This window comes from Portunus trituberculatus, chromosome 12 (assembly GCF_017591435.1).
Source record: "Portunus trituberculatus isolate SZX2019 chromosome 12, ASM1759143v1, whole genome shotgun sequence".
Lineage (NCBI taxonomy): Eukaryota > Metazoa > Arthropoda > Malacostraca > Decapoda > Portunidae > Portunus > Portunus trituberculatus.
Window position 1 is genome coordinate 6,353,446 of NC_059266.1, and position 12,093 is coordinate 6,365,538.

At 38.0% G+C, this 12,093-nt stretch overlaps 1 protein-coding gene across 3 annotated transcripts in view; it reads right to left on the reverse strand.

Moving 5' to 3' along the window:
* The window catches only part of LOC123502655, a 68,206-nt gene that overhangs the window by 12,950 nt on the left and 43,163 nt on the right, over positions 1 to 12,093 (reverse strand). For all 3 annotated transcript variants that reach the window (XM_045251820.1, XM_045251821.1, XM_045251819.1), the window contains exons 3-6: positions 6,786 to 6,856; positions 4,857 to 5,011; positions 3,454 to 3,621; positions 2,846 to 2,930 (exon numbers count right to left, since the gene is read on the reverse strand). In XM_045251820.1, the coding sequence (XP_045107755.1) occupies positions 2,878 to 2,930; positions 3,454 to 3,621; positions 4,857 to 5,011; positions 6,786 to 6,856 (447 nt within the window). In that variant the 3' untranslated portion in view covers positions 2,846 to 2,877. The remainder of the gene's footprint in view (positions 1 to 2,845; positions 2,931 to 3,453; positions 3,622 to 4,856; positions 5,012 to 6,785; positions 6,857 to 12,093) is intronic.

Here is a 12,093-nt window from a genome sequence, read left to right on the forward strand (position 1 = left end):
CTCTTTCTCTTCCTCCTTCTTATTCCTTCTCCTCCTAATTTCTCTACTTCCTCTTCCTCCTTCTTCTTACTTTTTCTCCTACTCCTTCTTTCTCTTCCTCTATCTTACTCTTTCTTCCTCCTCCTCTTTCTTACTTTTCCTCCTCCTCCTTCTTACTCCTTCTCCTCCTCCTTCTTACTCTTTCTCCTCCTCCTCCTTACTCTTTCTCCTCCTCCTCCTTCTCCTTCTTCCTTCTTACTCCCTCTCCTCCTCCTTCTTACTTTTTCTCCTCCTCCTCCTCCTTACTCTTTCTCTTCTTCCCCCTCCTCTTCCTTTTCACTCTTTCTCCTCCTCCTTACTCTTCCTTCTCCTCCCTCTTACCCTTCCTCTTCCTCTTCCTCCTCCTCCTCCTCCTCCTCCTCCTCCTACTACTACTACTACTACTACTACTACTACTACACCATCTCTATTACAGGCGGTCAGTGGTTATATTGCTGTCATACTATCAAATGAATGAGTGAATGGAAAAGTCAATAAATGAATGAATGAATGAATCAGAATCACTCATACCACAATTACATTTATTATTACGAATATTTGTCGTGAATTTGCTCTTCAAGATGATCCAAAAGAGAAGCGAGATGGAAACTGATTGTATGTAAGCTTAACTACTACTACTACTACTACTACTACTACTAATAATAATAATAATAATAATAATAATAATAGGTAAAATAGACTTTATTATTTCATTCCCACAATCCTCAGAGTGAAGGAATTACAAAAGGGTCGTATTACAATTATATACAATGACACTAAAGGTATAAAGAATTACATAGTCTTTTTAATCACCAGAAAAAAATTATATATATGTAATTTGAATGAAGAATAATATTATCTTAAGAGTACTTACTGCTAGGTGTTGGAATGTCGAAAGATGGTAAGGATGTAATTAGAGAATGAAGGAGAAGTGAGTGAAGAAGAAGAAGGTAATAAGAATGAAGGAATGAAGAAGGTAACAACAATGAAGGAGGTAACAAGAAAGGAAGAAAGTAGTAAGAAGAAAGAAATGAAGGAAGGTTAACAAGAATGAAGAAATGAAGGAAATAGCAAGAAAGAAGACTGAAGGAAGTAGAAAGAATGAAGAAATGAAAGAAGCAGCAAGAATAAAGAAATTAAGATAACTAGAATGAAGAAAATGAAGGAGGTAGCAAGAATGAAGAAATTAAAGAAATAACAAGAAGGAGGAAATGAAGGAACTAACAAGAATGAAAAAAATGAAGGAAATAACAAGAATGAAGAAATGAAGAGGATAACAAGAATGAATAAATGAAAGAAACAAGAATGAAATGAAAGAAGAAACAAGAATGAAATGAAAGAAATAGGAAGAATGAAGAAATGAAGGAAATAGCAAGAATGAAGAAATGAAGGAAGTAGTAAGCATGACATAAGAAAATACGAGAAAAATACAAAAAGGTAAAGAATATAGGTAAAAAGTGCCGATCTTTATAACAGCAAAAGGAGAAAGAAATGAGGTGGGAGAAATGATCATAACAGCAACAGATGTGACAAGATTAATTAAAACATTGTCAAAACAGCAAAAAAATAAAAATAAAAAAATAAATAAAAAAAGGGTTAGATTTTAATGATTTACAGGAAAAAAAAGGGGGAAAGGAGAAAAACATTAAAGAAAAAAATTTAAAGAACAAAAAAGGATTAGATTTTAATAAGTTACAGGAAAAAGAGGAAAAAGGGGGAAAAATTTATAAGACAAGGCGATAAAGAAGGGGATAGATAAGATAGATAATGAAATGAGGTGTTAAGAAAAAAAGATAAAGATTAATAAGAGAAGGCGATAAAAATAAAGGATAGATACGATAGATAGTAAAAATAGCTATATCGAGAAAAAGAAAACGGAATCAACGAAGGCTTTGATAACTTAAGAATGGACAAGACAAAAAAAAAAAAAAAAAAAAAAAATGAAAATGAAAATAGTGAAAGAAAAAAAATGAAGACAAGAAAATAAAAATAAAGAAAAATGGGAAAATAAGAAAAAAGAAAAATTGGAATCTGATAATAGAGTAAGAAAAAAAAATAAATAAAATAAAAAAAATGAATAAAAATGAAAATAGTGTAATGTTTAGCTTGGTCGTTCAAGAAAACACCGAAGCTTTAGTAGGACAAGGAAAAAAAAGGCGTATTGAAACTGTTCTTTTTTTCTTTTTAATATATTTTTGAAAATGCACCGCAAGCAACATGAGTATGCCTTGTCATGCACACACACACACACACACACACACACACACACACACACACACACACACACACACAAAGAAAATTTCAAGCACAGCAAGATAATAATAATAATAATAATAATAATAATAATAATAATAATAATAATAATAATAAAACTAACAATTCTTTTTCGTTATAAGAGAAAAAATGAACAAATAAAACCATTCCAAGATTATAAAGGGTGAAAAACAAAGAAAAGATAAAAAACAACAAGATAACAAGGACGAAACAAATGTAGACCAAATAAATGAACGAATGAACGAATGAATCAATGAGTGAATGAACGAACCAGTAACGCAATTAAACCTTCAAGTGTCTAATTATCAAAGAAACAAATTACAGAAGACGAAACAATCAGGAAATGCACCGATATATTTTGGAACATTTTCATTATTATTTTTTTTTTTCATTAATGAGACAAGAATTATTACTTTATTTTCATTATTATTATCATTATTATTATCATTATTATTATTACTATTATTATTATTATTTCGTTTTTTTCTGATCCATTTTTTTTTATTACCATCTTTTTTTTCTCTCTCTTCATTATACTACCGTCATCATCAATTCTCTCTCTCTCTCTCTCTCTCTCTCTCTCTCTTATCTCCTGCTGGTGGAGCGGCGGAAGGGGAAGCGATGGCCCGGTGCAAACCCTGGAGGAGGAGGAGGAGGAGGAGGAGGAGGAGGAGGAGGAGGAGGAGGGAAGAATAACGGGAGAGGAAGATGGAGGGATGGAGAGGTGGGTAAAAGAGATGGAGGAAGGAGAGATTGGAGGGAAAGAAAGAGGGAGGGATGAGAAAGGGAGGAATGGAGGAAAGGAAAGATGGAGGTAGAAAATGGGAGGTGAGAAGAGAAGGAAGAATGGAAGGATGAATAGGGAGAGAGGAAAAACGGAGGAAAATTATTACTATTATTATTATTATTACTATTATTACTATTACTCTTACCGTCATTATCAACATTCCTTCTATCATGGTTACTGCTATTTAGGCCATTACTATTCTTAAACTATTACAACAACAGCAACAACAACAATTACTACTACAACTATCCTTTAATACAAGAAAACAAACTAATATCTTTACTTTTTATTTACTACTACTACTACTACTACTACTATTACAACTACTACTAATACAACAACTACTACTACTACTATAACAACCATTCACATACCTGGGTGAGGGTGGCCGGGGAAGGAGGCGGGGGGCAGGGGGCCGAAGGAAGAGGAGGAGGAAGAGGTGATGACCCTGACAGGACCAGCAGGGGACGGCGCCCCCCTCGACAGGCGCTGCAGGTCAGGGGGGAATCCGCTGGCCACTTCGGGATTCATGTAGAGGGAGGCTGTAGGGGGAGGGGGGTGTGGTAAATAGTAGTAGTAGTGGTGGTGGTGGTGGTGGTGGTGGTGGTGGTGGTGATAAAAATAATGATAATAGTAACTTTAGACTCGACAAATGGCAAAGCTTCAAGGCGGCACGTGGTGGGATTCGAACCTATCCGTGGACGTCTGCCCGATCCCACGCTCTCCACCTTATCCACTACGCCACCGCCTCCCTTATTTTCCCCTACCTGTGCTGTTTCCCCTCATTACCTGTTGTTTCCCTTACCTGTGTTGTTCCCCTCTTTACCTATTGTTTCCCTCTATCTACTGTTTCCTCTACCTTTGCTCTTTTCTCTCATTACCTACTGTTTCCCCTCATTACCTGTTTGTTTCCCCTATGTTGTTTCCCTTACCTCAGCTGTTCCCCTCATTACCTATTTGTTTATCCCGTTCACTGACCCCTCTTTGTTCCACTCCCCTCGTTCACCTATGACGCACCTGGCCTAATAAGGAGCAGGTGGAGCACAGGTAGGAAGGTGAAGCTGTCGAGGTGAGGTCACTAGAAAGGATGTGGTTGTGGTGGTGGTGGTGATGGTGGTAGTATTGATTTTTTTGGGTGTTGTTTTTGGTGTTATGGTGTTGTTGTTGGTGTTGGTGTTGGTGGTGGTGGTGGTGGTGGTGGTGGTGCTGTTGTTGTTGTTGTTAGTTTTTTTTTATTGTTGTTTTTTGGGGTTCTGTGTTGTTGTTGTTGTTGTTGTTGTTGTAAAGATTTGTCTATTAGTTTGCTTGTTTTTAGTCTTCATTCCCTGTGTATTATTATCATTATTTCTTTTACCATTATTATTATTACTATTTATTCTTATCGTTATCATTATTACCACTTCTGTGTTTGTTATCCCGTGCGTGTTCCACCTTACTTGCCATTCAGGTGCACGAGAGGCGAAGAAAACGGAGGTGAGGACAAACCTGCTTACTGATGGTGATGACACTGATGATAAGAATGAATAGTGATGATAATGATGAATATATGTAACACACACACACACACACACACACACACACACACACACACACACACACCACTATTCACTCTAACAATACACCCTGTCACTCTAAATACACTCTTAATACACTCTTAACTATCACCCTGCTCTCTCTCTCTCTCTCTCTCTCTCTCTCTCTCTCTCTCTCTCTCTCTCTCTCTCTCTCTCTCTCTCTCACACACACACACACACACACACACCACCAAAACACTCACAAATAAAGTCCACATAAACATTTTTCTTGCTTGCCTCCAGCCTCGTGAGTTCCTTAGCAAGAGTAGCGGCATACACTGCGTCACTGTAGTCGCCCGTGCCTGTTGCCGTGCCCTCCTTCACATTGGGGCGAAGGTGGACTCTCTGTAGCCCCAAACTGTAGGAGTGGCAGAAGGGAGTGATGGAGTGAGGGAGTGCAGTGAGAGAAGACATTTACTGATTTTTTTTTTTTTTTTTTTTTGCCTGTAGAAGTGGCAGAAGTGGCAGATGAAGGGAGTGAGTGAGGGTACATAATGATTTGGTTCTTTTTACCTGTAGAAGTGGCAGACGAAGGGAGTAAGTGAGGGAGTGAGTGACAGTACAGAGTGATTAGATTTTTTTTTTTTACCTGCAGAAGTGGCAGAAGAAGGAGGAGAGGGAAGTAGAGAAAGTGAGAGTACAAAGATCAGATTTTTTTACCTGCAGGAGTGACAGACGAAGGGAGTGAATAAGAATAGACATTTATTGATTTTTTCTTTACCTGTAGAAGTGGCAGACGGAAGGAAGGGAGTGAGGGAGTGAGAGTAAACACTGACAGATTCTTTTTATACCTGTAGAAGTGGCAGACGAAGAGAAGAAAGGAAGTGGAGTGAGAGTCAGTACATAGAGATTTCATTCTATTTTACCTGTAGGAGTGGCAGAAGGAGAGAGAGTGAGTCAAAGTACATAGCAATTTTACTTTATCTATTTTATTTCATTTGTTTTCCTAGAGCAGTAGCAGAAGGAGGGGATGAAGCAGAGAGAGAGAGAGAGAGAGTAATTACAGACACTGATTTGACTGACTTAGTTTTTGTTTTGTTAATTGTTGGTGTTAGTTGTTCATTTGTTTGGAGTAATTGAGTTGTTAGATAAATAGTTCCATTGTTTATACTTCAGAGAGACAAGGAACATTTTTTTTTTTTTTTTTTTTCTATTTCAATTTTTTCTCGCTATAAAATAAATAAATAAATAAATAAATAAATAAATAACTTCTTCAGGACATAAAAAAAGAGAAAGAGAAACAGAGACAGAGACAGAGACAGAGACAGAGAGAGAGAGAGAGAGAGAGAGAGAGAGAGAGAGAGAGAGACTGAAGGATGTGCGTGGGTGAAGAGAAAGTGAAAGTGAAGGAAGGATGAAGGAGAATAGAAGGAGGAGAGAGAGAGAGAGAGAGAGAGAGAGAGAGAGAGAGAGAGAGAGAGAGAGAGAGAGAGAGAGAGAGAGAGAGAGAGAGAGAGAGAGAGAGAGAGAGAGAGAGAGAGAGAGAGAGAGAGAGAGAGAGAGAGAGAGAGAGAGAGAGAGAGAGAGAGAGCTGTGAGGACGGACGCACTAAAGGGGAAAGAATGATTGTATTATAGCTGTTCAATTTTCCATGCAATATTCTCTCTCTCTCTCTCTCTCTCTCTCTCTCTCTCTCTCTCTCTCTACTCTGTTCTTTCCTCTCACTATCCCCTCTCATTCTCTCCCTTTTTTATCTCTTCCTCAAATCAACACACAGACTCTCTCTCTCTCTCTCTCTCTCTCTCTCTCTCTCTCTCTCTCTAGCCCTTGCTCTCATCCTTTCCCCAAAATAACAACAACAACAACAACAAACAACAAGACCAAGTGACCTGCAACAAGCACCAACCTGGGTCACCTCTGCAATACTGGGTCACCTGCAGGTCAAGGAGAGGTCACCAGGACACGCCCCCTCTCCCTCCCCCTTTTTATGGGATACACGCCCCCCCCCTTAAAAGGTCAAAGGTCAAAGGGTGGATAATTAAATGACTCTCCCTTTAATATTACTGGAAAAAATGTGATTATGTTTATTCCCTTTAAAGAGAGAGAGAGAGAGAGAGAGAGAGAGAGAGAGAGAGAGAGAGAGAGAGAGAGAGAGAGAGAGAGAGAGAGAGAGAGAGAGAGAGATAGCTTACTCTGATGCCGTGGGCGGGCGTGGGTTGAAGATATGCTGTGGGCGGGCGGCGCTTGGTACAGACGCCCACGCCTGGAAATAGAAGGAAAATAATGATGATGATGATAATGATGATGATGATAGTAGTAGTAGTAGTAGTAGTAGTAGTAGTAGTAGTAGTAGTAGTAGTAGTAGTAGTAGTAGTAGTAATAATAATAATAATAATAATAATAATAAGAAGAAGAAGAAGAAGAAGAAGAAGAAGAAGGAGAAGGAGAAGGAGAAGGAGAAGGAGAAGGAGAAGAAGAAGAAAGAAAATAAATGATAAATACACACACTAATACTAACAAACAATGAATAATATAAGCAAATAAAGAAAGAAAAGAAAAGAAAAAGAAAAAGAACAATGAGTAAAAAGAAACCAATAAATAAAAAGAGGAAATAGAAAAGAAGGAAAAGAAAAGGAAAGGAAAAGAGAAAACAAAAAATCAGAACGTATAAGGAGAGAGAGAGAGAGAGAGAGAGAGAGAGAGAGAGAGAGAGAGAGAGAGAGAGAGAGAGAGAGAGAGAGAGAGAGAGAGAGAGAGAGAGAGAGAGAGAGAGAGAGAGAGAGAAAAGAAGAAAGAAAAAAAAGAAAGAAGAGGAAAAAAGAAAAAGAAAAAAAAGACACACAGACGTAATAAATAAATAAATAAATAATAGCAATAATTAAAACAACCAATAGGATCCCACGCATTCCCGGCAACACAAGACACTTCCTTTAAGGCGGCCCGTGATTGGCTGGCGCTCCGTGACGTCACCAGAGAGGCGCCACGTGATTGGTTAATTAACTTCCCGGAGAAATTATGAGAGAACGGAAGCTGCTGAGAGAGAGAGAGAGAGAGAGAGAGAGAGAGAGAGAGAGAGAGAGAGAGAGAGAGAGAGAGAGAGAGAGAGAGAGAGAGAGAGAGAGAGAGAGAGAGATTCAAGTATTTTCCTTTCTCCTTTTTTTTTCTCCTCCTCCTCCTCCTTCTCCTAATCCTACACATTGTTAATCTTCCTCTCCTCCTTCTTCTCCTTTTCTCCTTTTTTGTTCTCCCTCTTTCTTCTCTACACATTGTTAATCTCCTCTTCCTCCTCCTCCTCCTTTCTCTTCCACATCTTTATTCCCTTCTCTTCCTCCTCTTAAAATGCTACTGGTTTTTCTCCTTTCCATTCATATCTTCCTATCTTTTCTTTCAATATTTTAATTCGCAGCAAAGGATACATCATCATCACTACTACTACCACTACCACCACCACCATCACCACCATCACCATCATCATCATCACCACCATGTAAATACACGCTATTATCATATTTTTCTTTATTTTTTAGTATATCACTGTCTTTCTATCATTTTCCTTTTTAATTCCTCCTCCTTTTCCTCTCTTTTTCAACAGGTAACATTAAGTAGGCAGAGTAGGGAGGAGGAAAGGGAGGAAAGGGAAAAGGGAGGAAGGAACAAGCCCTGAATCATCCCAGGTAGAGTTTTCAGCCAAGGTTTGAGAGACGGGATTGACTCAAGGAGGGAAAGATGGAGAAAGGAAAGTTAATGTTTTTTTTTTTTTTTTACTTAAGTGTCAGAAATAACAAGGGAATTTGGGTCTATATTGCACAAACACACTCCTCCATCTTCCACCCCTCCACCTACCACCACACCACCCCGTCTTCCACCTGTACCTGAGAGGAATAAGTGAGGAAATGGCACACATATTGCCTTGTATCCTCAAACACTTATGCGCTTCACCTCCACTATTTCAAAAGGCTTTATCTAAATTGACACGAGTTTTTGAAGGTGTTTTTCCGGTTCTAGAGGCAAAGTCACAAAATTTCTACATTATTAACTGGAGAAACACTCTTGAAAACCTCGCTAATCATCTCAGTGGCTTTGGAAAAAAAAAGTCGTGGCGAAAAAATAGCGTTTTTTTAAGATGTTTTTAAGGTTTTAGAGGCAGAGTGACACGATTTCTACAATACTAACTGGAGAAACACTCTAGAAAACCTCGCTAATCATCCCTGTGGCTTTGGAAAACAGTCGTGGCGAAAAAAAATAGCGTTTTTTTTAAGATGTTTTTAAGGTTTTAGAGGCAGAGTGACAAGATTTCTACAATACTAACAGGAGAAACACTCTAGAAAACCTCGCTAATCATCCCTGTGGCTTTGGAAACAGTCGTGATGAGAGAGCAAAGCGTTTATGAAGGTGTTTTAAGGTTCTAGAGACAGAATAACACGATTTGTACAATACTTACTGGAGAAACACTCTAGAAAACCTCGCTAATCATCCCTGTGGCTTTGGAAAACAGTCGTGATGAGAGAGCAAAGCGTTTATGAATATGGACCTTAAGATCGAGAAAACTGATTGCGTCCCAGCCCCGCCTCCAGACACTCCACTCTGGTACACCTTGTTACACATAAAAGATCTGAAGTGTGGTGAGGCAAGTGACGTGTGTGGTGACTGCAGGGAGAGTGCGTGTGGGTCATTGTTGATGGTGAGTGAAGGTGTGTGGAGGCAGAGTGAAGGGAGAGTGAAAGGAGAGTGACTGTACGGGGTTTTAATGGCAGGAACGTGAGTGTAAGGCAATAATCAAGGAAAGAAAGTGATAGGGTGACTGAACGTAAGGAAAATGAGTGTTTAGTGTGAGTGTACAGAAGGAATAGGGAGAAATTAGTGTAGTGAGGAAAAAAAAGTAAGGAGTGTGAGAATAAGGAAGAATGGAAGATAACTGTAAAATAGATAAATGAAGGAATAAACAAAGACGATGGAAAGTGACAAGAACCAATGATAAACAAACACCTGAACAAACTAATATTTACCTGGAGAGAGAGAGAGAGAGAGAGAGAGAGAGAGAGAGAGAGAGAGAGAGAGAGAGAGAGAGAGAGAGAGAGAGAGAGAGAGAGAGAGAGAGAGAGAGAGAGAGAGAGAGAGAGAGAGAGAGTGTAAACAGTAAATATATTGAACAAATTAAACAAGAAAAGTAGAACAGAGGAGAAATTGTTTATTGAAAGACCACCACCACCACCACCACCACTACTACTACTACTACTACTACTACTACTACAGGTGAGTCTTATACAACTTATACTTCACTACAACATAAACTGCTAATCCTTCTTACTTATTTACTTACTTTCTTATACAATTACTCTCATATTATATATTTATTTATCTATTTATAGTACTCATCTAATTGTTTTATTCTACTGACCGAATTATTGACTTACTTTCATTTCTTTCACCTTTTTTCGTCAATATTTCAATTTTCCTTCTCCCAGAAAAAGGATCACGTGACTATCGCTTTTCTAAATTTACTTCTCGAAAAAAAAATAAATATATATGCATTTCCAATTTAAAAGTTTTCGATAAGTGTTTTGTTTCTGTCTCTCTCTCTCTCTCTCTCTCTCTCTCTCTCTCTCTCTCTCTCTCGTAACAAAATAAACAAATGAATAAAAGATGAGAAGGAAAATAGAAGGCAGAGAAATAAGCAAACAAGATAACAGAAGACAAAGAAAATTCAATCTCTCTCAATCTCTCTCTCTCTCTCTCTCTCTCTCTCTCTCTCTCTCTCTCTCTCTCTCTCTCTCATGGCAACCACGTCAAGGCGTTATCAAGGAGAGCGGAAATTACCATTCATTGATCAGAATTCTCTTCATCTTTTCTCCTCCTCCTCCTCCTCCTCCTCCTCCTCCCTAAAGGTCTCTTAATGCTTGCCTTTCCTTTGTATTCCTCCTCCTCTTCTTTCTCCTTTCTTTTAATCCTCCTCCTCCTCCTCCTCCTCATCCCAAAAGATCTATTAATGCTTGTCTTTTCTTTGTATTCCTCCTCCTCCTCCTCCTACTAATGACATCATCACCATTACCTAATCACCTGTCGCCACCATTATCATTACCACCATCATCATCACCACCAATAACTTTCACCACCACTTAGAAGGGCGTCAGCTGTAACCACCATCACCACCACCACCACCACCACCACCAGCATCATCACTATTATTAATTTCATCTATCTAGGTTGAGAATATTATCTAACTTGGTGAATAGTGTGTGTGTGTGTGTGTGTGTGTGTGTGTGTGTGTGTGTGTGTGTGTGTGTGTGTGTGTGTGTGTGTGTGTGTGTGTGTGTGTGTGTGTGTGTGTGTGTGTGTGTGTTAATAACTACTACTAAAACTACTACAACTACTACTACTACTACTACTACTACTACTGCCACCACATCACAACTTTCATTTCCAACGAAGCAGAAAAAATATGAGAGAGAGAGAGAGAGAGAGAGAGAGAGAGAGAGAGAGAGAGAGAGAGAGAGAGAGAGAGAGAGAGAGAGAGAGAGAGAGAGAGAGAGAGAGAGAGAGAGAGAGAGAGAGAGAGAGAGAGAGAGAGAGAGAGAGAGAGAGAGATCTAACCATCTATAATACACAAAAAAAAACGAAAAAAAAAAATAAAGAGGAATTTTAATTTGAGAGTCTTCTTTTGCTTCACCTGTTCCATTAGATGATGATGCTCTTCTGTCTTTACACTTTCGTTAAGGGAAAGTGTGAGTGTGCGTGTTGGAGAGAGAAGAGAGAGAGAGAGGAATTGTAGAGAGAGAGAGAGAGAGAAAACTTGGGGTTGTAGAAGGGGAAGAAAAGACAAGACACAAAAACCTGTCAAACTTGTCATGCAACTCAAAATTCTTACCACGTGACACAAGGAGAAGAAGAAGAAGAAGAAGAAGAAGAAGAAGAAGAAGAAGAAGAAGAAGAAAAAGAGGAAGCTGAACGAAGATACTTAAAAAGGAAGGAAATAAAAGAAAATTAAAGAAAAGAATATATAACTAAAAATAGAAAAAAAAGAAAAGAGGAAAAGAAAAAAAAGAACGTGTAAAATCATTGTTACTTTTCTTTGTTTTAATATTTAGAAAGGTCAGTTGGTGTTTCTTGCATGTTAATCGTGTAAAACAATTCTCAATGAAGTAAAACAAGAGAAAAACAAGAGAAAAAAACAAGAAAACTGTATTACAAGTCTCATGGAAGAAAAACAAGAAAAAAAAAAGAAAAAAAAACAAGAAAAAAATATTACAAATCTTAATGAAGTAAAAAAAACAAGGAAAAAATAAGAAAAATATTGTCTAATCAAACTAAAACAAGAAAAACCAAGAAAAAAACAAGATAAATATTGTCTCATGGAAGTAAAACAAGAAAAAGGAAAAAAAAAATATTACAGATCTTTTTATCCTACTATTTCTCCTATTTTCCACCTATCATTTTTTTTTTCTACTATTTCTCCTACCTATCTATCTTCCACCTATCATCTTCCATATATTCCTCCTATCT